Source organism: Anopheles coluzzii, chromosome 2, assembly GCF_943734685.1.
Source record: "Anopheles coluzzii chromosome 2, AcolN3, whole genome shotgun sequence".
Lineage (NCBI taxonomy): Eukaryota > Metazoa > Arthropoda > Insecta > Diptera > Culicidae > Anopheles > Anopheles coluzzii.
Window position 1 is genome coordinate 112,762,344 of NC_064670.1, and position 26,727 is coordinate 112,789,070.

General features: G+C 44.4%; 1 protein-coding gene across 9 annotated transcripts in view; it reads right to left on the reverse strand.

Annotated features, from left to right (window-relative positions):
- Positions 1 to 26,727, reverse strand: part of LOC120949094 (RNA-binding protein Musashi homolog Rbp6) — a 582,997-nt gene that overhangs the window by 310,943 nt on the left and 245,327 nt on the right. For 8 of the 9 annotated variants that reach the window (XM_040366093.2, XM_040366102.2, XM_040366101.2 and 5 more), the window contains exons 5-7: positions 19,966 to 20,019; positions 19,272 to 19,356; positions 14,447 to 14,488 (exon numbers count right to left, since the gene is read on the reverse strand). In XM_040366093.2, coding sequence (XP_040222027.2) covers positions 14,447 to 14,488; positions 19,272 to 19,356; positions 19,966 to 20,019 — 181 coding nt within the window. The remainder of the gene's footprint in view (positions 1 to 14,446; positions 14,489 to 19,271; positions 19,357 to 19,965; positions 20,020 to 26,727) is intronic. The other variant, XM_040366099.2, reaches the window with a different exon arrangement.

The window sequence follows — 26,727 nt, forward strand, 5'->3', positions numbered from 1 at the left end:
TTCGTTCAGGCATATAATAGACTCTTTCAGCGAGATATAGAATTGTTCGGAAGTAGGTGTAGACATGTTCAGCGATTCTGTAGAGCTGTCACTTTCGTACCCTTGGACTGCAAGTTGGATCATTCTCATCAGAAGGTAAACAAACGGTTTTCGAAAAAATATGCTTTTTTCAACTAATTTATGAATAAAACAGCTTGGAGAATGATTATTAGCTACTTTTAGGACTTTTAAGAATGAAAAATTGAACCCTGCGGCACAGTGTGTAAACAAAACAAATGACAGCTGTATAGAATCGCTGAACATGTCTACACCTACTTCCGAACAATTCTATATCTCGCTGAAAGAGTCTATTATATGCCTGAACGAATCTACAACTCGCTGAACATGTCTATATAATCCTCGAAAACCCTGTATTATTAAATATAATGATGCAAATCAGAACCAAATACCTTTTGGTACTGCTCCAGTTTGTAGACGGATGTAAGGAAAATAATTCTAAAATTATACGCATAACAGCAAAATGTTATGAATACACCAGCATCTATTGCCGTTTTGGGAGAAGAAACTCCCAAAAGTCATGACAAACTAAATATAAGGATAGAGGGGAATATGCTACAAAGAATATTTTGCAAGAAAGAAAATGCATCCAGAAGGACATTTTGTATAATGAGCTGTATTACTCAGATTCATTAACCAGTTAAATATCAGTAGCTACACACACTAAAACAAATACAGGGTTTAACTTTACCAATTTAGTAAATACTTTGTTTGTAGCTATAGTTGAATTCTGATTTTTCAGATAGTTGTGAAACCAAGAACACCAGATTTTTATTTTTATTATCCCTTCTGAAGGCAGTTCAGGACTTGGAAAAGTATTGGATGAATATTGTGTGATATCAATGCCCAGGAAAATGTGTAATTCCTATTTTTTTAAACAACAGATTTAAAATTTTAACCTTCAAAGACAAAAACTACGAGCAGCGTTTCATTACGAATTTAGGAACTACTTTAATTAAAGGTACCTTTAGAAATGTGAACTAGACGTTAGGAGCTTGTAATAGCATCCACCTAGGTTGTGTATGTACATTTTTAATATTTGTACTACCTGTGAGTAAAAGTGAAGAGAATTAGCTACAATTGTCCTATACAAAGCAGAATATATTAACTTATTCAAAATTATTATGTTTTGTTCATATATTATGGAACATCACAGTATATTTTAAAATGGTTTATACTATTAGAAACAACAAATACAAGAAAAAAACACATAAAATTAAAAAAAAAACAAAGCAAAGATCCCTTAAAACACTATTTTGTGTAGCGCCACCTGGTGGTATGAATGCAAACTACATATAAAATGTTATTTACTATCATAACACTTTACTACAAACGATAAAAACTAACAATTTCTGCAAAATTAATTTTATCCCGAAATTTGTTCTAAACTGCCCATTGTGCACTGTGCCATTCTCCCCACACACCGGCACACAACGGAAGCAGTCTAGGACCCACTTAAACCATTAACAAAATACAACCAAACTCCTATTCCACGTCTCCCAAAAATCTCTCATCTCATCCAACTCCTGCTAAAGACGTGGCTCCCGATAAAGGAGCACGAACCAAACCGACAAACAAACGGAAATAGACAGCAACGAAAAAAAAAAGACACATTGCTAGAATCACATCTTGCTCACCACCATCCGGCGCCTGTGTTTTGCCGGCCAAGGTTTCATTTCAATATGATTAATTGCATTTATATTACTATTGCTGTTTCTTCCACCGGGCCCCGGTTCGATCCGGCCCAGTCACGTTGTCGTTTTGCGCCCCATCTCGAGCATTGCTCATCGATGATATCGTTTGCTGCGGAGCGGGCAGCCTGCCGCCTCCTCTCGAGCGGCGGCTACTGGAAGGAAATGTTTCGCTCGAAACGATAGCCCCCCCCCCCCACCCGATACGAAACAGTATCTCTTTATGTGAAAACGAAGCATAAACTAGGGAGAGAGTGAGAAAACTTTTCCATATCCGTCCAAACATGCCCACTGCTGCTGCAGCAGTAGCCCCTGGACTAACTGGCAGGAAAATGGTCATACAGTAAACGGCCACCAGCTCAGCACGCTCCAGCCACTCGCAGGAAGTGACGTGGCGCACGGCGCTGCCCCAAGACACGGAGGAAAAGTCTTCTGGCGTCCGGCACGCTGCTTTCGCCGTTTCAGGGGCGAGCGAACGAGAGCGCGCCCTCGGAATGAGACTGAAGGAAAACGACTCTTTTATGAACAACATTATTCAGATTATTGTTCGTAATGAGATTTTAATAAGTTATGCGATATCGTCCTTCTGCAGCTCATAAAACCGGGGTCCTCTGCCGCCTGCCATCACGCGGTTGCAAACGGGAAGATTTTCCTGCCCCCTCTACGAGCCAGCAGTAGCCTCAGATGCTTAGTGTAATTGAGCGCCTAGGTGACGTAAGTGGTGGTTCGTCCCATCGACCCCTTTTTGTGTGTCTTTGTTGGTGTGTTTGCGGGCTTTGCAAAAGCAGGAGAACGAGGAGGAAGAGGATGTGCTGCACCATTGTGCGGCGATTGGCTTCCCGTTCGATCAAGGGCCTGGGTAGGACCTCGGTGTTGGTGGTTGCAGTGTCTGAAGGGTAGGGAATGCTGCTTAAGTGCTTGCTTGTTTATTTATTTGACAAATGAGCAAAGGTAATTATCCTTCGCGATACGCGTCCCATAGTGGTGAGGATGGTGTACGTGCGGTAAGTAGGTGTAAAGCTTATGGGAATAGTAAAAGCATTAAGACAAAAGCAAGTGGTTTAAGCAAGCAGTCGGTTGGATGGCGCGTGCAAGTTTTCCTATCAGCTCAAATCACATTTAACCCGAGTTTTATTTAACATTACTGAAAAGCAATAAATAGTTTGTTACATTTGTTGCTCAACGTGAATATTATCTTTTATCAATTATTTGTGTTAAAATTCATTTAAAAAAATCTCCTTGAAGTATGCTAAATGAGACTCAGAACAATATTAGGCTGACTTAGCTTTGACCTATTTTTTTTTATTTAAATGGTTACTTTATTATTTTATTACTTCAATCAATAACAATTGTTGAAATACTTATTTTATATATTTGGACCATTGAGTTGATTTAAAGGAGGAAACAGATGTTTTCCTTATTTGTACAACGGAGATCAACATCAAACAAAAAGAGCATGAATACATAAAATACAAATTTTTGTATTATTTGTACAGTTACTGGTAAGAAAAACATTGATACGAAGCAAAACCCCGAAGATAATAATGGATCCAAACAATAAATATATTTAAACTAGTAGTGTACTCTCTGGAGTGCACTCACGACTCCGTTCCAACTCCGGCTATGGTTGATCTGATTCCTACTCCGCATATTCGGAATCATTAGTTTCGTCCCGAGTCGGTGTCGTCTGGAGTTGACCGGAGTCGGAGTAGGAGATGCAATACCTGACCACTAAAACACGACGACTACGGCCAATTCAGACGATACCGACCGACTTCTGAAGGCTCGGGTTGACTCCGACTACGGGGGACTCCAAGCGATTCCAAAAATATTAAAGATTATAACTGTAGTACCATCGCTTCAAACAATATATAAGCAGATACGTTATATTCTTTATCATTTCTCTTTTCTTGGTAAACATGGTCCACATGCACATGGTAAAATATAGAAATATTTAAAAAATCACGATGACTTTATTGTTTTTATCTATGTTCTATGCAAAGTGAGTATTTAGAATTAAAGGCTTTAATGCATGAAAGATTTTACTGTACTATTCTGTTCGGTTCAAACAACACGCACACTTTTTATCAATAATTTAACCATTAAACTTCATCCCGTTGGCCAATACACATGCAGAAAAATAGCATTACTCCGTACTGTACTAGTGCTCGCAAAAACATGACGCACTCATGTTGCAGCCCAGGCAACCCATGCGCCATGTAAACCCCGGTACCACCTAAGCCCTTTCAGAAAAAAACGAAAATGTTGCCGTTGTGTGACACTACGGGGACGAGCTTTTTGCTCGCAATTTCCAAACCCTGCCAGGCCATCAGCCCCTCGCAACCCTCACAGCCTGAGTTTGGTTTTGTCTTACAACCATGTTTTTAAGCTTCGCCCGGTACACCTAAATCGTTCTACCAACGGGCCGGCAAAACCCTCCCATCTCCCTGGAGAGCCGTGAAAAATTGGTAAAGTGACACGTTAAAATGCTGAATCGAACTGTTACTACCGCCACAACGTTTCCACTCATCCCAGCCTCCCCCGCTCAGCCGCTGGCTGGTAGCGAGCAACGGGGCAAGGCATAGTTGGCAACATGTTTTTCCATCGCGCCCTGCATTCCACAATCCTTTGCCGAACCGAAACCGAAACGACCCCTTTTCCAAACTCATCGGACCGAATGCATCGGTGTTCCCTTCCCCCACACCAACCTGCTCCATATTTGAAACCTCGTCCACACCCCACACTACCACACGCCGGGCAACTAATTCTACGGTTCTACAGCGTTGCAGCGTGTGTGCGCTTGGTGTAGTGATCCTCGGTTTCAGTTCAGGCGGGCGCGCGCCCGTGCCTGGTAGGGAGTTGGTGTGCGGCGACACATAATTTGTCCAATAACAGACAGTTTGTACAAGTAACATGTTTAGTCTAGTGACATGATGGAATTAAAATTGATTCTCCAGTTTCCACGCGGCGAGGGGACGGTTGGACTACCACACCCAAGAGATGCTCTCTTGTGTTGGTTTTCGGCTCTCGAGCGCCGGTATGTGGTGCATGAGAACGTGCTTTTCAGGCTTTTGGAACCGGCTCTTCTCCGACGCCTTCCTCCACAGACGCTTTCATTCATTTCCACTGACAATCGTTGGCAGCCAATGTACCATGAACGGGATGGTGTACCTGAAGAATACTGAAGCTATTCTAAAACTCACACACACCCACACATGTTTGTGTAGAGAAATAAATACGTAAAACTGCAGCTTCATTTTCCACAACACACACACACACACACAATGCACACGGCTCGTTGAACTGTCGGCTGCGGCTGGCGAGTGTGTTATCTTTATTTAATCTGCCCTACACATCCGTATGCTGAATTCTCGGCCACTCGGCACTAGTAATGCCGTTGCTGTGTGCTTTTTTAGTGAAGACTCATTTTTGTCCCAACCAAATCGAGATCTCCGAACCTGATGGTGTGTGTTAAATTGAAAGCCTAAAATTAAATTCTCTGCCGTTCAAATGCAAAGCCTGTCGCCTTAATGTACATTCATTTTCATCAGCATTTGGGCAAACAAAGGAATTATTTTTTGGACGGGTGAGGAAGACAGGCGTACCAACAATTTAACAAACAAAACTTTCGAGTGCCCCTAGAACTTGCTCATACCTCACATGGATAGAGAGCCGTGTCTGATTCTTCGTGCCTGATGTGCTGGTCCACTCGATGGCTTATGGGATATTAATTAATTCAAGTGAATGGTTCCAGTCACATCCAACTTCCTTTAAAATGCGTTGCCGAGATGGGAATGCTTTGGAAGCCTTTAAGAAAGATGTGAAAAAGCCTCCGCATACTATTTCTGGGGAGTTCCCGTCTGAACACCCTGTACAAGTCCGTTAATAACAATTCTCGGGGCCGGTGTGTTAGGTTGTAAATTTAAGCTTCGAGGGTTGACAAGTGTACCTAAGCAAGAAATATACGGCTATGCTGTAATCGATCGTTTACCTCTGCCTGACTGCTTTCAAGATGGTAACCTTCAAAAAAAGGGCTATCGGTTGGTAATTTCCTTACTCGTGAGGTGTCTTGGAGAGGTGTCTTGGAGTGCTAGTACCAGCTACTTCTGGCTATTGATTTAACACATTCACACACACACACACACCACCACCACCATCAACACACGTACGTAACTCAACGAGCACTTCCTAATCCAGAAATCGATGGTTTTACTCGATTCGATGTACCTAGCGAAATTAAAACCGGGTCCTGGGCATGTTACATATACTTGGGCTTTGCCATACACGGTCGCCTACCAGGCACACGAAGAGGTACACCACATCCGGTTGTGTACCTACTGCTCGGCGCGCGGCTAGTGTTACCCTTTTCAGCAGGGCGGTAAAAGCGGAAGAAAGGACCGCACTACACACTCCAACGCAGCCTCCGCTCCGCAAGACACAGCTAAAGGGAGCAATGACGTTCGTGCCTTAGCCAAACAATCGAACAGATGCTGTACGGTGCCGTAGTTCCAGTTCCTTGACTTCCTGTTCCTTGAGCAGCCCAAACAGCTCGGGATTTGCCCTTTCCGCCCCCGTCCAGGCTAGAAACAAACACTTTCCGCCTCGGCTTCTCGGGTGCCGGCTCCGTCGAGAGACGGCCGAGAGTGGCAAAGTAGCATAATTTGGTCTCACAGCCTAGCTCCTCTTCCGCCCAAGCAACGGTAGCGGTGCGGCCCGTTGGAAACATAAACTTTACCGGCCGCGCGCTCTGGCCCTGCTCTGCGGAACGTTTCGTCCTGCAAATGCCGCCGTAAACGCTAGGATGATTATAGGTGTATTGTTAATAAATTATCATATTATTTATTTATAATGCTGCCTTCCCTGCCTGCCACGCGCGCGCGCCTCTCGGACTCGAGAGCAAGACACACACACACACACACGTGCTCACGCCTGAGAAACGAAAACTAATAGCACTTTCATCATTGTCTTGGCGCTTGGGAACGGGTTCCGCCTAGGCATGGGAAACCTCGGAGATGGATAGTGCGCCCGGCAGCCACACCACGAACCTTTTGGCACATCCGTTCCCGGTAAAGGGTAGTGCCACAGCTTTTCCCTCCCCACACATTGCGCACTCCGCGTAGGGCCCAGTGTCTCAATCCGTGCGCCTAACCTCGCTCACTCGTTCGGTGGTTTCAAGATCGAGGCGGCTTAGGCACACTCTGGGGAGAGTCCACCCTGCAGGCCCGGCAGACACTCCCAGCTCACACACGTATACGAAAAGGTGAAAGCCAATTCGCAGAAAAGAAACGTTCTGTGTTTTTCCAACCCGATCGGCAAGGGTATTTGGGGCCACGAGCGCGGAACCTGTTTCGTTTCAGGGGTGGAAGCAAAGCACACACAAAACCAATAAGAGCGATATGATAAATGGAATTAGCATCCACAGCACAATCCACAGCCGATGGGCGCAGAAGGGAAGTGGAACGTACAACCCTTCGAAGAGTGGCAGAGGTGGAGGGGGAGAAGGGGAAACAAAACATATTTGCATTAATATTTCAACATGGGCCACTATTACTCATCTGACTTCTCAATACATAGTAAGCGGTGCAGTGCACAAGGACGTCTCCTGTACCTTGGGAGATGTTCTGTGGGATCTTTCTCGATGAAAGCGACGCCTCGCTATAGACTCAAATGTAGGAAGGTTGTATGTTTTCTACAGCTTTTGTGATATTTTTTTTTTAGAAATCCGTAAATTTCTGTAATTGATTAAGTATGAAGAGCATCTCAAGCCTGTGAGGCATAATCTTGAGGTTAAGATGACACATCTGAAGTAATCTAATACAATGCTTAAATCAGCACCACTTTTCTGAACCAAATTTACCTCGCATGTCAAACATGTGAACACAAAACAACGCAAAAAATCCTTCCATTTACCATCTTTGCTCTTCTGCGCAGCAAAACCTCCACGCAGTCGGCCCACATGCAGCAAAACCCACTCGACACTAACAAGCATCCTCTTACACTAGAGCGCGCGGATTGCCCGGCGTCGGGCACAACCTACCCTCAAACTCAAAATGGTGGAAAATTATTAATCAATTGATATTTTCCTTCTCCAACCCGAAGCTCCCACCGAGCTAAGTGGGCCCTTTTTGGCATCACTCACAAGGGTGTGGTAACACAGCCAGCAGCAGCTTCTTGCGGCTCAGCTTTTTCCCGCTAACATGACAGTTCTGCATGGCCACCAATTTTCTCGACCTCAATAAGCTGCCGCTGTTTTGTGCCCGTGATCGGGTTGCTCGTGCTGTACCGGGCAGCTTCACTTTGCCCGGTTTTGTTTGTTTCCAGTGTTGTTTTCACCCCCTTCGCCTTGGCCGCATTCCCAGGAGAACAGAAAGTTGTTTGCTGAGCCAAGGAAGTGGGATGACAAAAAAAATGGGACGAAAAAACAACCCCAACTCACATACCACTTGAGCAGAGTGTTTCTGTTTCTGACAGGAAAGGAATCTTCTCCATTCCTTTTTTGTTGTTACCTCACGCTGCAGCGTAAGACGAGAACAGCGATCCTTCGCTTTCGCATAGGGCCGCGATGTAGGGGGAGAGAGAGGCAAAAATGGTTAATAAATTGTTACCAATAACCGTAACCGGGGGTCCGTGAGTTTTCCACCGATACGAGCAGCAAAGATACCGGAACCATCCCGGTTAGCATCTTCAGCCCGTCGGTTGTGGCCTGCTTTTTGCACCCACTCTCTCTCTTGCTCTCATATGCCTAGCCCCATCACATCTAGGGCAAACACACACACACACACTCCCAATCGTTGTTGCCGCTGTGATAAGCCTAACTCGACACCGATCGGGGCGAGAGTGCCGGCAGAGGCATGGATCATCCCTTGCGGGCATCGAGAGAACTGTTGGAAAACAATTGCGGATTGGTCGATGTTTCGGAATGATATATTATCCTTCGATTTTCGCCTGGTGGTGGTGTGGTGCCACCCGGGTTCGGTGGTAGGCGTTCGTGTACTAGGTACGGGTTGACGGTCTCATGTGCACGTCTTGGTGATGTTTGGTATTTGTGTTTTTTTCCCCGTCTGCTCATCCTTCTTCTTCAACTTTCGTTTGTGCTTTGAGAGCATCGAGAGAATAATTCTTGGCCGGCGTATTCTTGTCGGAGATAGCATAACGTTTCCAGGTGGTTGATCTTCACAAATGTCTGTTTGATTCGATTCTTCACATTTGTTTCTTCCAGGGAAAACCACTCGAACAGCAAAGTTGTCCCATATCAATGCTGTTAGCTTGATTGAAGGATCTTTTTTTTATTTCGTTTCGAAAAGGTACTCTCAGTGTCATTACTATTTTCAAGTGTTTATGGACGGTTGTAGCAACAAAAAAAAACTCGCCCTATACCCGACGTAACAAAGCAGGACACAGTAGGCTTCAAGCTTATGAGACGGTAGTAGGCTTGCTAGAACCATACAGTCCCACCCTTTCAATGGGCAGATCTCATCATTATGGCACTCGGTTAGCTACGGAAAGGTTGCTTGTTAGCGGTTCCCTCCCGCGACACGACACCGGGGGCATAATGGACAGTTGTCATTTGCGATGCACGATGAGTGATCGACGACCTGGCAACTCTCGTAACGCTGTGCCGGGCGAGGGTGACATTAATTAAAGCAGCTAGGACCGGGGGACGCCATAGATCGAGCCCACTCTATAGATAACGAAGTTCCGTGTGGATTGCGGATGCTTTCTTCTGGACGCTACTTTTTCTTCTCAACACCTCCTCGATTTGATGAATGATAAGAGCGAAGGAAACAAACGGAAATAATATAGAGCAAAAAAAAAAGATTGACACGTGCACCACTCGATGACTTTCATAATGTGAGCGGCGGTGGTATTACGGCGAACGAAAAAAAGACATCATAAGACAGCGGTGCGTGCACGATATTTCTGGTTGCGGGAGTGGTGAAAACATTCTCCTGTTAGCCACCATTTTTCCCTCTACACCCTACACTCAACGCTTCAAGCATTATTTCTTGCCTCACATCACGCCAATTCTATAATCTGGGGAGGTCGGCGCAAAACCTCAACCAGGAGCGAGCGAGAGCCAGAAAAAAAGCAAAAGTTAAAACATTAATTAATTTGTCAATCTTTATTACCGGTGCGCGCGGTAGTAATTAAAATTAATGACCAGCTTCATGCTAGAAGTTGCACAATGGGAAAGAGATAGTTTTTATTCCCGCCGCTTTCTTTCTCTGACTCGAGTGGGTAACGTGTGTTTGGATCTAGGTATGTTTCTGTGTGTGTGTGCGTGACTAACGCGTTGCCGACTTCCTCATCCAAAGGTAATTTGAGCAGCTTGGAAACAAAACAAAAGCAGCAACAACAACAAAAATGACGAGGATTATCACGGTGATGTCATGACAGTGACGAATTTTCGAGAACGGGTCAATTAAGCCATCGTAGATGGGTGGAAGAATTCACTTTCGTGGGGTCAGGGCAAACAAAAAAGCAATGTTCTGAACTGATAAAGATGTTGACTCATTATTTGTCTTTTGGAGCTTAGTATGACGTTTAAAAAGAAATATTTTTCCTATCCCGAGTCCAGATTGGAGCTTGGTTTGTTTGGGATGAGTTAGAATTACATTGAAAAACACATTACAATGATGCTTTGAATAAATCAATGTCTTCTTAAACCAGTTTACTAGGGAAATATTATTTCCAGGTGTGGTTACTTTTCATTCGAGAAATAAGTAAGATCAAAGAACCAATTCTCATTTCCTTTAGATTGTTATGAGACAACCAATGTTTGAAATTCAATTTCGGGCGAAATTCCTACCCACCCAATATGTGTTTTCTAGCACATCATCCAACAATAAAGGTTAAAGTAGATAACTTTAATTCTCCTTTTACACTTAAAAACAATATCATACTGCTGGTAACGGCTTCCTTCTTGTATACTGCTACAAAGTGAAACATGTTCAATCAAACCACATCCAAAGAGCCCCTTTGCCAATTCGTGATACTAGAGCTGCCCTGCATCACATATGCACAGACACACATACACCAATTATATTGCAATTCAATAATGTGCGCTAAATTAAGCAACGATTTCCCAATTGCCTGTTCAGTTTCGCACAAGCAGATCCGTTTCCGTATCTGAGTATCGAGAAACTTAATTTCACATGCCACCCTCGACACACACACGAACACACACGACCCTAGCCCAGTGTGCAGAGCCGAGGGGAGACGGTAGTGTATATTCCATTTGCATCGATGTGCTTCCAATGTGCACCAACCATTCACGCTGGTAGTGATACTTCTTCATCTAGAGAGCTCAACCATTTGCTCACGAGACACCCGAGACCCGAGACAACCCAACACGACCCAAACTCTTGCCAGCACCAGCCAGGGGAAAGAGGTGGGTGAAATCGAAATCTTCACTCATCTATTTTCGTTCCACACAACTCCTCCCTTTGTCTCCCCCATTGCACCGTACCGTATGAACCCCACTCTCGCCAAGCGTGCTCCATCTATCCCGATGGTCGTACTCGATACCAGCATCGAAACGCAAATTCATTGAATTAGATAAATTTATTCATACTTGAAAACATTCGAAAAGAAAGAAAAACCATTCGTTTCTCCATTCCTCTTGCCTCTTTCCCTACCTCTTCCACCTTCTGACAAAGTGGAAGGGACAAAAAAAACCTTGGGTGCCGATAAACTCCCGGTTTCCGATTTGCCCGTCGGTGTGTTACTGTTTGATCACGAGCGAGGGTTAGGGGCAAACACCCGGGGTCTTGGAAAGGTTTTGAGAGCCGCGCCATGATAGCGGATCAAACCCGACCACCGAGAATGAACCACCGGTATGTGGCAAGCGTCGGAGTGTGTGTATCTGCGGAAGATGATGCTGCTTCCCCGAGGGCCCCCCGCAGGACTCCGGGCAAACTTCCGACAAAGCATCGGGCTCGGTTCGGTTTTTGGAGCAATGATTTATGATGGCAGAGATCAGAAGTTCGGGAGGTGTGCTTTCTCCGACCACACGCCGTTACCCCCACAGTGCCACCACTACCGGCAGCATTTGGGGGCGCAAGTTCCAGGGCAGGATGATTCTTCGATCGATCAATCGAGGAAGGAATTCAAATCGTGGGCAAGTAGCGCTCAGTAAGCGGGTCTGCTCAAACAGTTCAGGAGGTTTAGCCTCGTACCGGGTGTGTGTGTGTGTGCGTGTGCGAGCACGCTAACAGAGCATTGCTTGAGTTTGCATTTATGCTGAGAGCTTCTGAGAAACGGTTCAGACTGCCTGGCACCCTGTCACAGGTGTAAATACGGGAAGATTGAGGGCGCGAATTGCACGCGTGGCGCAAACGACGAACGACCGATTGCGAAAAGAGAAAGCGTCGATTATTCTAGATTTAGGCACGTGCTCAAAGCTTCGTTTGAAGCGCAATCCTCTTTTGAGCTGATACTGTCGTCAAAGATTCGTGAAACATCTTCACTGTTTAAACAAATCGACCCGATTGATGGGGGAGATTGCCGTTGCAACACCATCATTAAAAATTTCGTTCATAATCCGACCGTGCACCAAAAAATACCGCAAGGCTAAGTGAATTTACTTGACCCCAAACACAATTTCCTTACATCAATCTTTGGCACACTGAGTGGCACACACTTTTTACCAAGAACATGTCGTACAACCCAGCTTCGCTTGGCCACCCTTCTTACACGGCTTTACAACGTCCTGCGCAACGCTCCCTCCAGCCAAACTTTCTACACAACACTTCTGCCAAACATCAGCCTAGAGTTGCTGCTTAACGCTCAAAGCACTTTGCTGCTTATTGCACGGAGTACGAAGAAAACGGTAAAGCAAACTCCCAAAAACCCATCAACCATCATCAAGGACGAAGGAGAGGGGGAAGGGGAATGCACGCTGTGTGTGCGTACAAATAACTACACTTTCAATACGCTTCAAACAAGTCCCTGCAGAGGGCAAAGGGCGTCCCCTATTGCTGCTGCTTTGTCGACATTTCTGACAACATCAGCGACAAACCGTGTGCCAGGATAGCTGCCCCAAAATGCCCCCAAGCACAGGCTAGATTGTTGATGAGAAGTACTCGTGTCGTCCATGGCGTCTCTCGCACTGTTTGCTCGATCGTTGCGCTGCTGGCGGGAGAGCATCCTCATGAATACAGGCGCGCGGAGGAAATGTTTGCCTCTAGCACTGTACTTTGCTTCCCATACACAGTGACATGCTGCGTGTTTTCTTTCATTTTTCTACAACTCATCCCGTTAAGAAAAAGAATGATCTAAAATCGAGTGGATTATGGAAAAAAGCGACATCGACAAGCAACGAAATACAAGGCAAATGGGAATGGGGAGGAAACACATTTTCAAAGGCTATCCTCATATCCCCGTAAGCAACGTCTTGTCATCACACTCCTCCCCAGACCTGGTCAGCTGTTGTTGGACACTGCTGAGAAGGTAGAAAAAACATTGAAGATTCCGAAAAAAAACGTCTCCTCCTCGAGTATGTAAAGTTGAAAGTCTTGTTCGAGAAGTTAACTTTTTCCTTAGAGTCCACGTCCCTAGATGATAGTGACACACTCCTAGGCAGGTTGTTGAAGTTGTGCTGCTGCTGTGCCCATGCCAACATGTTCTTCCTTTTCCGCCGAATTGTGGACAATTTCTAACCAACTGCTTGCTCTGCTTTTCGATTCTTAGCCAATCTCGATGATGCAACCCCAATCATGGCCCAAGTTACAGGACAAGGAAGCGTTTTCTGAGCGGGGGAAAAATGCAAAGTTTTGCCTTCCCTTTTGGTGTATGATGTATCTTACACGATTGGGACCAAAAATTGCTAACGCAAGTCGGCCAAAAATATTTTCTTGCACGGCGAGAGACATACGGTGTAAATGCTCGCGGCAAAAGGGTAACAACACAAGCCAAACCGATATAGTACATGATTGTCGGGGTGGGACATATAGGAAATTTTTACCTTGGTAGTATGTTTGGCTAAAAACGCGGACGCGATTGTAACCAGACAAGGTTGAATGAGAGCAACTGTTCGACATTTGAAGTGAGAAAGTGTCACTTTTCCCTGCATATGAAGCGCGCAGATAAACTCTCCCTTCTTTTGAATGCGAATTAGTGGGACGCTAGGCAGTAATAAGGTAGGTTGCATTGAAATGATAAGTAAACTATAATAGTATCTGAATTAGTCTGATACTTATCTTTTCAAAAGCAATCATGTACAATATAAACATTTTATATCGTAAAACTAATGGTGAGTATCGTAAATAATTGACATTAAATGGATTAAATATGATATTCTTGTAATTTTAGGTCACTTAAGGTAATTACTGTAGCAAAAGGGTAAAGAAAAACAGGAATCAACGGCTAAAATTGATGTGATAAACAATTTGCATTACACCATTGACTTGAAGTACCAAGATGGTGCTATGAGTGTTGAAAACGATTTTTTTAATCAATAGTAAAATAAAAAATCCATTGTCTGGCACAAAAGTGCATTCTCCGCTCGGCATAACTTATTCCTCGACTGGAAAATAATTTGTAAACCGGTGTAAATAAACCGCTCCGAACAGCATTATTATAGATAGATACAAACTCTCTCCTTTTCTCTGTATGTAACGTTTTGCTATATCTCTTTCTCTTTCTCGTACGACTTCGTTTTGCAGACGGTGAAAATGTTACACCATAGCTCCACTTACCTTTGGATGTGCCCTCCTTGGAAATGCTACTTTGGGATCGATCTGCAAAAGAAAGAAATGGAAACGAAAGCAGAGCGTTACGTATATATATTTGTATTCGTATCAACGGGAGCGAGATAACATTAACACAGCCGACGGACACACAGCCGGGCGAGGTGCGATCGTCCAAACATAAAGCACTGAATGGGAAGTGAAATCATTTAAATGAGCTGATTTTCATGCAAATGCACGAATATATTCTTCAACCCGGTCCGCCAGCCCGCCACGATTGCCTCCCGTCCCGTCCGTTCGGTTCGGTTTGCTTCTCTTTTAACTTTCTGCTAAGGGCTACGACGGAAAACTTCTTCACAATGTGGTTGTAAGCAGCGAGTTGTTAGAGGGCAAAGAATAAAGGATGGCCAAACCGCAAGAGCTAGGCGAGAACCCCACTTCGTGTTCGCTATTCCGTGCGTGTGCATCTGATGGGAAAGTGATGAAATGAATAATATGTAAAAACGATAGTACGAAGCGCAGGGGTTTTTTTCGCAGGGCTCTCATAGTGGAAGGAAGGATGGACTTTTGCTTAATGAAACGTTTCACCGAGCGTGTGAGGTGAATTTTTGTGGGTGGAATTTTTCCTCTCCTTATGACAGGGAAATAGATGAATATGTTAGACGGAAATTTTATCTTGCGATGTTATGGTTGGCAATCGAGCGAGCTTTATTGGGGAAAATTTGTATACAACAAGGTAAACATTTCTTATTCATCATTTGCCATAAAGTCTTGAGTCTTTCTGCCAGTAAGAAGACATCCTTCGATAGCTAATCCAACTGATAAATTCTTTACTATTTTGTGCTGTTGCATATTGTGCTCCTAGCGTACCCTCTCAACTGAAACAACGACTCAATCAACCTTTGGCATTATGCAGAGCTTCCACAGCCCTACAATAAAAGAAGAATGAAACAAAAAACACGCTTCAACACTGGGAGGCAACCCACATGGAAAGGGTTTTAATGCCAGCTGCTTTCGGGCATACGGGGCAAAAGAAATACACCATCTCTCGCCATTCGTGAAACCCGCCGAAATCTATCGGGAACGTTCCAAACCCCTCACCACTGGCTTCGTTCGTAAAGCAAATCTTATAAATACTTCAAACAAAAACCACCTTACTGTTCTGGAGGATTTCTCGGTCCGATTAAAAATGTATATCCGGTGAGCCGGTAAACGATTTACATACCAGAAAAAAAGGCGGAAGAAAAACAAGAAGAAATTTACATATTCAAGAGGTGAAGAAATGTGTGGCCGTTGCCGTACGCAAACACCACTATTTCACCGTATCTATCAGTATCCCTTCGAATGTAAATTTCATCGAACGACCGTAGCATCGGGCATCGGAGCAAATATACGCGCCCGTGCACGTGCGTGTGTGTATATGTTTGGTGTTTTTTTTTTTATTTTATTTCTTTTTGTATCTTGTACCTTCAACCTAAAGGGAAGACATCCATCAATCGTGCCAGAGAACCAAGGTACCAGGCAGGTGATTGAAAGAACATAAAAAAGGTACAACATGTTCGGGGCGACCAAATATAGGCGACCAAACGACCGGGCCGTGGAGCGTATCTGGAATTTAACGATCACACGATTGATTAAAGAGTCAAAGGTAAGATATCTCAGCCAAACGTGTCGGAGGAACCCAGAAAGCAAATTTGTCTCCAATTGAAAAGGTATTGGGAGATATTTTTTTATCTTTTTTTGTAAAGGATTTTGGCGAAGAAAAAAACATATCAGGACTTATCAGTGTCAAATTGCACAATTAGAGGTGGCCGATGTTCAACAAGATGTTGCAACAAATTCATATTTTGACATGAAGTAAAACATAATTAAGGAGATTTAGCTGAGAATATTGTATTCAGGACAGATAAGATAAATAAGTAAGTATCCTTAAATGTAATTCTTTGCTGCTTGCTCATTCGGTGATTTACCGATTCGGGTATTCCATTGGAATATAACTCAACACGAGCAATTCTCAAACTCAAAGCAAAAAATAACTCAAACTCAAAGCAAAAAATTTTCAGGAACATATAGCGAATTTTTCAATGTACACAAGTATATGAAGAAGTTTAATAAATGAAAAACTGGGTGTAAAATTTTCAGGGACTTGAACCAAAACTGATCTAAATTTGGTCCACTCAAATGAAAATGGATAAAATATTGTAAACGCCTCGTTAAAATCCCTATAATTTATTTGAACATGACGTCAAGCTGCTCTCTTAACCATTCACACCCTGGTGACACGTGCTAAGAGAAGTCAGCAGTTTTTTTGTTATTTGTTGTTGCCTATGTTACGAATAATAAAAGCAAGATTTCTGAGCACACTTGGCTGAAGGTTTGCGTTCAGAATCAGCGGCAACCGTATGGAGGGGGGGACGGGTGCGCTACTTACCCTACTTAACAAACGTAACGGACCGGACCCGTAGGTCTGTCAGCCCGAAACCAAACAAGCGGGAGCAAGACACCCGGAGAGTGAAATTAAAATGAATAATAAAAAATATGGTCCTCCCAGGAGATGATTTAACAAGAATTATGTTTGCTCGAGGACGGCACACGCCCACACCCACCAGCGTGTCCGCCGGTCCGTGGGTGTAACCATCGAATTATACTCGGCTCCAGCGCGTCGGGTTTGCGAAGTCCAAAGTGGGGTCGGTTGGTGGAGCACACGCACGCACACACTCACGCACACAAATCGTAAGATAAACATGTGGGTGACATAACACGCTTCGCACCATTTACGAAATTCGCCACCATAGGTAGCTCCGGCTAAACAAGCGGGCAGGTCCTAAAAATGCTCCGCCAACCCATTCGTCGGACGGAACGCCGCCGGTCGCACGTTTATGATTGTCGGACCAAGCGGAGCCTATTCTTAACATAAAAAAAACTAAAAACGAACGAAAAATAGCAACAGCAGCACGAGCGGGGGAAAAAAATCGCACACAAAACAAAAGAATCGCTCCCACCAAGCGAGACTGCGGAGCGATTTCTTCCGTTCTCTAAACTCCGGGACACATAATCCGAACCCGAGCGGTTAGAATATAAAAGGACCCGTTTTGTTTTCCTCCCGCGGCACGGGTGGACACACGGCCGCCCATCTTCGCCGCACAATGGCAAGCATATTTATTTTCCATCAGCTTGTTGTTCTCGGGATTTAGCAGCTTTAGCAGCAGCGCGTGCTTGAAGTCACACAAACCGGTTGGATTGGGGCGGTCGAAAGGGCCGGGACTGGCGGTGCACAAAAGTCTCAAGATTAGTGGAGGATGCCTAAAAGCACCCTGTTGTCAACGGTCGCCAGTGTCGTCGCGAGCTGTCCCGTCGGCAAAGGGAAGAAACCAACCAACCAAGGCGGAAGACCAGCAAAAAAAAAATGCCATTGATGGATAAAAGGCTGTGGAGCAATAAAACAAAAATCGCTGTCACACACGTGCTCACACGCACACACGTGCGCTTCCGACACATAAACTGTAAACTGGGCACCGCAAATAAAGCAATCGTTAACGGTAGCATTCGGCCGTTACGGAGAGAAAGAGAGTGCTGCAAGGCTCTGGAAGGGCAATGATTCCGTGCGCATCCTTTTCCCTGCGTTGCGTTTGCGGATTGTGTTATAGAAAGTCGACCGACAAGAATAGAACGGTCAAACAATTTCACCAGGCAATGTCATCACTGCCATCACTTTTCGGTGGGTGGGATTTTGGGGGAAGGGTGACGAACGGAGAATGTTTATGTTTCGCGCGGCCAGCACGCACATACTCACACATTCGCAGCATAATTTAAAGAAAATAAAATTTGATTGTTATTTCAGCGCTGCGATGCGGAAATGGGTTTATGGGCTGGAAGGATTTCCACCGCTTATGGTGATTGCGAGCGATTTTCTCGGACAGTTTATGGCACCGGGTTGTGGTGGACAGCGTGACGGAGAGCAATGTTTGACTTTGGGAATTTGAGTTTGGGATAATTTGGACGTTTTGATGAGTGAATGAGTGAAGCGAGTGTAATGAATAGATAATTTTCTACATTTTTCTGATTTAGTTTGATATTTTGTTCAATATGCACAAAATTTGGAACACTATACCCTTCAACAATCATAAAGGACCTCAGTAAAATGGTTGAAACTCATACTTCAAATCATATAATTATTCAAAACCTTGGTTCTTTTTTTCAATCGGCATTAAAAATTATAGGGTCAATCATGGATTTTGTATAGTTGACTTACGTACTGTTGTACAAAATACATAATTTATGATAGCCAAAAAGCCGTAAGCCTCTGGAGTCTTCAACAGTTACAAAGGATCTCAGTAAATTGGATATAACTAAAACTTTATAACAGATAATTATTCAATACAATCAATTCAATATATTCGGCATTATAAACCATAAGGACAATCATGGAAATTGTGTAATTGTCTTAAGTACTGTTGTACTGTATAGCATAGCCATAAGAGCATATGCTCTAAGATTCGCAAATCACAACAGTGAATAGGGTACGTTGCACGGAACGATTGCTTGATTTCGAATCTTTCTCTTTCCATCGCCAAAAAAATATCCGCGAAAATTTTTGTGTTTCCATTCTGACGCGATTCTTTTGTAGATTCGAAAATGGAACTTTTGTGAACATATCACACTTCTACGTTTATTGTTTTTACCGTTTGGAAATCACTACTTTTCTCAGCTATAAAAATATGTAAATCTGCACAACAATAAACTTAAACATGTTTTAAGAAACATGTATCCGTACACTTAAATTAAACCCCTTAAAATACACTATTTTCATTACAAACTTTGCAAACAGACTTACCTTTTTGCCATCTAATTCATGGGTACCATGTGCTAACACTTTGTCTACGCTGGCAGGATCGCCGAATGTGATGAAGCCGAAACCCCTGCAATGAGATTGAAAGCCCTATTAGTAGCGGCAGACTGGGAAAGACATACTTGCGTCCCTTCAGCCATTCTAAAGCATCATTCAGCATGGAAGGTGAATCGATCCAACCAATTAACTAGGCGCAAGGTGTTAGGGTGAGTTTGGGTAGCATTTTGCTGTTCTATCACAGAACAACAACAAAAACACGCTTAAAATGCATCTCTCTTCTGCCATCGTCTTTTTGTTTGCAGAAGTGTTTAATGCTGTGTTATGATGTTAGTAGTTAAGCTGAATTGTTTTAACAAATATGTTTCTGTTCGTTTTTCTTCTTTATACACAGTTAATCAGTAGCCCGACTCATCCGACTGACCTTCACAAACAAAAACAGAGGAGCTGTTAAGAGCAAATCGACAGTTTGTTAATCTTTTTTTCCTGGTGCACTTCAATTGCTTCATGGGCACTGTACAACTATGCTGGCTGCGCTCAGTTCCACTAGGGTTTGCCCAGTGGAATGATACGGTACAGTACAGGAATCATAAGCTACTACGGATAGGCAAGCTAACGGCACGGTACCACCCGCTACCGCAGGGACCGCCGCGATTCGTTACAGAGAATGTAGCACACCTACCTTGGTCGCGAATACAGAGGAGCCGAGGAATCAGCCAATCCCATCGCAGACGAGCTGAAAGAGAATGGTGTACTCGTTTCAAACTAGTTGCATGACCGCAAAAATGGTTATTGTTATTTGTTACAGTGTTGCTTTGAGGTATGGAAAAATTGGTATTATTGAAGTAGAAAAAAAAATGGAAATTCCATGGCAAAATCTAAAAACAAAATCCATAAGCAAACTGAGAAGAAGTATCGGTTAGCGAAAGAAACAAAAAAGATAGCGCCGAAAACAAACTAATAAATCACAAACCAAAGATCATACTGCTACTGAATTCGGCTAATGATTTGGGGCAATCGCTAAAGTAAACTAACCAACAACTAACTAAACAAACCATGAAGCAATTTCACACTCAGCAGCAAAGAAAGAAAGCAAAGTACAAAGATGTAAGATACGAAAAAAAAAACCGCTAACAATGCAATGTATCTCGCATGTGCAGGGGAGCGATTTTTTCCTGCACATGATAACGATACGATGCTATGAGATGTGTTAGGCAGCAGAAAATATCTTAAATTATCGAAATGAATGGACCAACCATCACGTCCGGTCGAAGAATGGAGTAGACACATACACCCGCACACCCAAACACACGCACACACACACACACACGTCTCTGAAGCAGGAAAGCATTAAATCAATTTAAAGTATCATGGATTAGATTTAAACTCCTGACAATATATCACACACCGCGCGCCTCCATCGTCTTGGAAACCTCAACCCCTCACCGATGGTGGTTGTCTGTTTAAGCCCTCGCGGTATTTTCCACTCATGCTCTGCACGCGCTCTCTCTCTCTCTATTTCTCTCTCATCATCATCATCTTTCCGGCACAAAGAAACCGCCCGTTTCCTTATCGCGTCATCCTGACAAAGTAGAATGTACAAGGATTTTCGCCAATTCGTTGCTGGTTCAGGAGTTTTCGAGGCAACACCGATACTCGCTTTCTCTCTCTCTCGCTCTTCTCCTTTATTCTTTTCCCTTCACACGGAGGTTTTGAAGGAATTTTCATTTTCCAACACCCCAAAACCCGATCGTATCGTTTCAAGTGTTTAGCAAAGATGAAAGGCGATATCGAACAAAAAAAAAATGGATGCAGCGCCGAGGCAAGGCCCGCGCAAAAAGACAACGCTACCAAAGCGCGCGCAAAGAAATGCTACAATGGAACAATAATAATAACGTGAAAATATGAAGCACACACACACACACAGACACACCGTGCAGGCCACAGACACATCATCATCCTCACGATGCTCACGAATGCTCGAATGAGTCGTAAGCGTAAATCATTGTTGTTGTGGTGCTTTTTTTTCCTTCCTGCTCGATGCTTTGCAGCTTCCACCAAAGCTCCAGAGTTGAGATGATGGTTATTTGTGAGAGGGGCCGAAGCAACACGGGAACGGGCAGAGAATGCATGGCTGCACAGGACAAAAAAAATTGAAAATAAAGAACAATCTTACAGACCGACCGCATCCCTTCCTTTCACCAACACACACACGCCACACAAGCCGAAGGCGATATAAGCTGCTTGAGATGCGAAAGAAAAGGAAATCTTTTGCCAGCGAGCTGCCTGTGGGATGAGACGCAATGGGCTAAAGATGGAAGGGAAAAATCCCCTCCATTGACAAGCGGTCATGTGCTATATGGTGGTGGTGGCGAGGCCAACATCTAGGAGAGCGGGTGGACATGGGATATAAAAGGGATAAAAGTTGATGCAGCAACAGCAACGCGAACCCCAAACAACAACAGCTACAAAAACGAGACGAGAAAAATCTCATCAATCATATGACGATAATGAATTTTTCTCTCAATTTTGGCGTAGTTTTTCCGTTTTTCGGTGACGTCTCATTTCATTCCATACTGACTGAGGGGAGTGTGAGGTGGTACACGTCGTTGAAGTGAGGGATGAATTTGAAGGAGGGGTGGCATTTTTTTTTTGTTTTGCTACGATAGACATTCCTTGGAACGATGAGCTCAAAACAAAAATTCCGCTGCGGTAAGAAAAGTACTGCAGGAACAGGAAAAGGGAGAGAATAAAAAACCGGCAAAAACAGGCAAACAACTGCTAACATTGCTTTGGCGGCCAATTTGTGCGGGAAGGGGGCACGGGGAGCGAAAGAGAAAACATACGGACAATTTGTTACTTTCCACCACTGTCATTGTGGGTGATCGTGTAGCCCCCCCTCTTTTGGGTGATCTGTGTTTCGCCCGGTGGTGCTTGCGAGACGCGATATTTGTTCGCAGCACCTTCCACACTCACACAATAAGCCGGCAGACGGGGTTTGGAGCAGGGTGGAATAGAAAAATAGAAAGGGCGGTGGAAAACTACGCGACTTTTAGAAGACAGCAGCAGCAGCAGCGGCAGCAAAACGGCCAACAAAAACGAACGAAACCCCAAAGCCCTGGCTGCTTTGGGCATTTGTACGGTAGCAGCAAAATGACGGAAAAGCACAACCACAACAAAGCAAATGCGCGCGAGAGAAGCGGCGCAAAAACTGTTATGAAACCCATTTTAACTGTGAACCGGTCGGTATTGGTATCTTTTGCGGAAAATGGATGGCCCAAACCCAGTTTGACGTACCAAAGGACACACATACACACACATACGCCACAGTCAGCTTTTGAATCCTTTATTTTTTTGGTTCTGTTTTTGCTTTCTAGAATACCCCCTTGCCACGTTTTCGCCCTTCGCTGAATGTTCGATTCATTTTATCGCCGTTTTTTTACGCCCAAAGAGCGTTTTGTAGCGAGGGTAAGCAATTGGGTTCGGGTGGCGGCGGCGGCAGATCGCTCGTTCCGATTTCCCCGTTTTCATCCGCCAAAAATTGCCACACGAACGATGGCGACCAGCTGCTACTGCTGCTGCTGCTGCTGCTGCCGTTGGGTAATGAAAACCCATCAAGCGATATTTTTCCATCATTTGCTCATATTCAGTCACTCAGGGGGAGCGTGCGCTCGTGTCTGTGTGTGTATGTATTTGAAGGGTTGTTTTTGTCGCTGCTGCAGTGCTTCAAACTCGTTCTTTTGATCGGTTTTACCACCGAACAGCGGCAAAACAAGCGCGCCCCGTCTGCGCAGCACTTCTGCGGCTCCCTTCTTTTCCATTGTCACCCCGCTGCTTTCGCTTTGGCAGTAGCTGGGCAGCATCGAGCCGAATGGCGGCGGCTTCGGATGGCTTAAGCTCGTGCATCGGAGTGGAAAATGTTTTATTTTGTGTATGGAAGGATGATGGTTGGCGCACATACCATCAAAATGGAAGAAGGAAATAAAACGACACAAAACCAAAACAGCAACGGGTACCGAACGAGGGCTGCCGGTTTGTCTGTTGCCTCGAATGTGACACGGATGTGTGTATAAATTTACTTCAGCTCGAGCTTTTCCAACTCGTTACCATCAATTGCGCGGATCACATGACGTCACTTTCCCTATTCAGCATCGCAACAGCGTCAAGCGTTTCGTTGACTGAACGAATTGAACTCATTATCACTCGGCAGGGCACTAAACAAACTAATTAGATTGAATTCAATTTTTACGCTGGAAACATCGAATTTCCTACTCTAGTCAAGCTTTAGCGCTATCTATCGCTCTACACCTCCGACTATGCATCTATGGCTTGGAATTCATTAAACTGCATTCATCCAGCGCTAGTCTAATCGAACTTTATCACAAGTTGCTCTTACCAATCGAGACGCAAGTTAGGGGTTGTTTTTTCACAAAATTTCTTTGACCTTTGGCTACATTCTTTTTTCATTTCATTCTGCAATTATTCTCGCTCTGCTGACAATGGTCGGCTGCTCATCCGTCAAGCGAGCCGGCGGCCAATCTGTGTGTTCGAACATAGGGAAGGACACAATCATTACAGTTAGTGAAGTGACAGCTGCAACAACTTACGTATATGGGGGTGAGGCGGTTTGTACTGTTACATTAAAAAAGTAGTGCAGTGATGAGATCCAACAATTTAAATTTTGCTCTAATCTATCAAATATAGGAAATACACAAGTTATTACGATTGCAACTCGCAGTCGAAGAATGCTTCACTCAAAGAGGTTGACAGTTGCCTTTTTTAACTACTCTAACGTAAAACGCTCTGATAATTGATACTTATGAAATCGAATTTATTGCTGTGCTTCTCTCACGACAAGAAATGGGTCGAAAAACACGGTTAAAACCAATAAAGCTGTTTACGCATGCTAACCAACACACTGCACCGTCCGATCTGACCAAACCGACCGCTTCGAGATGCAGTGGCATAAACCACTCTAAAACATCCTAACTACGATTGCTGTATCCCTCCACCGTCTTAAGCATTCCAATTCACGTTCATCCCAACCTGGCGCGAACGGATAATATCACAGCTGATCGTTAATCAATGGCTTCCGCAAACGGGCCCGTGTACCGTACGAGCACGGCATTTTGCTCTTTCATAATTACGCAGAGCCAACTCACCGCATCTTCTACAACTGGCCGCGTACTGCTCATTTGCTCCCGTTACACCAGTCATTATGACTCATTCGGAATAAATTAATACGGCAGCACCTCGGCAGCACCGTTTGCTAGCCAGCCCTCCGTCCACGGGCCATAGATCCATGGCACACACACACTTGAAGGAAAGTGTTTGCCTCGCGCACGATGTCCACCGCGTATACGCAATCTCAGCAGCAGCAGCAGCAGCAGCATCATCATCGTCTATTGCATCCTAATTATGGATCGATAATGATTCGCCAGATGGCACACTACTTGGACGCGTGGTGCTACTACTAGTTTCGGCACCGGCAACCAGCGCTCCATGTACCGTGAGAGTATTAACGCGTTCACTTTACACCGAAAACGGCGCTGTTCTTGCTTTGCGGTGGTACACGGCAGTAGTGCGCTCAATCCAGCAGGATACAGCGCGCGCGCTTCAGGATCAGTGTCTAGCAGCGCCAGACCGCCCACCACGCCTCGCAGTCAAGTACACGCTGGCTGGATCGGCATCTACATCCAGCGGGCAGAGCAGCGTTTGCAAGGGTTCAATCAATGCTAATGTTGGGTTTTGGGGTTACGCTCCTGCGCTCAGCAACCGAGACGGGAAACGTGCCGCCCGGGGGGAAGGGCCAGCTCAGCAAAACGCACCTTACGGTGGGTTGTTTCCGCTTAACGCTCCGGCAAGTGCTGCCGGCCTGTTTCGGTCCTTGCTGACCGGCCAGCGCGCCCATGCACAGCCCAGGTTTCCGGCCGGCCAACCACCAAACCCGAGCGAACCTGCTTACTCGACTCGAAACTGCGGCCGTTCGTTCCCGCACTCTTTCACCAAGCACCAAGCCGACGAAAGCTCGCACACAGCGAAGGACTCTCTGGTGGGCTTGGGCCTGGCTGGGTGAGCTTATCCTTCGCAAGCTGTCAGCCTGTTTAAATTAATTAATCGATATCACATTGAAAATCTGCTGCAGTCGACAGTTTTACAGCGCACAGCAGCCCGAGCAGCACAAGACGCATCGCACACACACACACACGTACAAACACTATTTCCATCCCACTTGCTCGTCCGTTAAACTCCCAAACCGATTGCTTCGGGTCTCTTACATCTCCATACAACCCCTCTTACATCCGCGTTCACCAGTATACTCCTCTCAGTCGTGCCCCCTCCATCGACATCCGCTTTGTAATGATGCGCTTAGAGGCTAATGTTTACCTCGTACGACGCTTTACCGATGGGGATAGGGCGGGGGTTGGGGATGTTGGCACTGGTTCAGGGTTTGAATGGAGCATGCCAGTTTTGCCTGGCACGTGGGGCGTTTTTTGTACTGTACAGGGTAGCGGGGCTGGGTTTTTTCCTCTCTCACACAATATTTGCTGATTGAACTACTTTGCGTAATCAGAACCACACGTCAAACAGTGGGACCACTTGAATAAGGGGGTTTTGTCAAACATTAAGGACAGAATGGTACAAGGGACGCGTAACATATGCTGACTTTACTTTCATTGAGCGTATCATAAATCATTAACATCAAGTAATAAGTAACATCAAGTTAACACTCAATGCAAGCATTACTGTATCAGTTGAAAGTGGATGGTTTAACAAAAGTTTATTTTATTGGAAATCAGTTGAGTGTTTTGTAATGTACGAAATGGTGACGCACCATAGTACTTTTTAATTGCATTCAAAAAAATCCAATGCTCATACTTATTAAACATAAACGCTTATTAAACATAAAAACAACATAATCGCGTTTGTATTCATGTATTAAATTAAATTATCAATTCCTTTGTTCTGATTCATTTGGCATTTAGTAATGAAGTCACAATAAAAACACAAATAAGTAAGAATTGCTCGGAACATTGTAGATTTGAACAGTTCATGGACATAGTATTTAGAATATAACCAAATGCATGAGGCGTTCACTAATATAAACTGAATTCCAGAATAACATCAGAGAGCAAAACAAAACCAGCTGCCATGCATCTTTATAAGAATGCAGCGATCATCTTCCGTCAAAAAGTCGTTCCTTGTATTTGCTTGCTCCAATGCTCCAAAAATAAGCATCAGCTTTTTCTTAATTTTCGTACCCTGAGGAATGAGGGATAAAACCAAAAATAATCATTGAGACAATCAACAAAACGGTCAGCTTTTCCTGCCAAAATAAATAGCAAAGCTCTCTGCAACGTTCGAAATGAAAAGCAAACATTGCATTTGAATTTTTCTGGTTAAAATAAATATGAATTTTCTGATATCCACATACATTTATTTT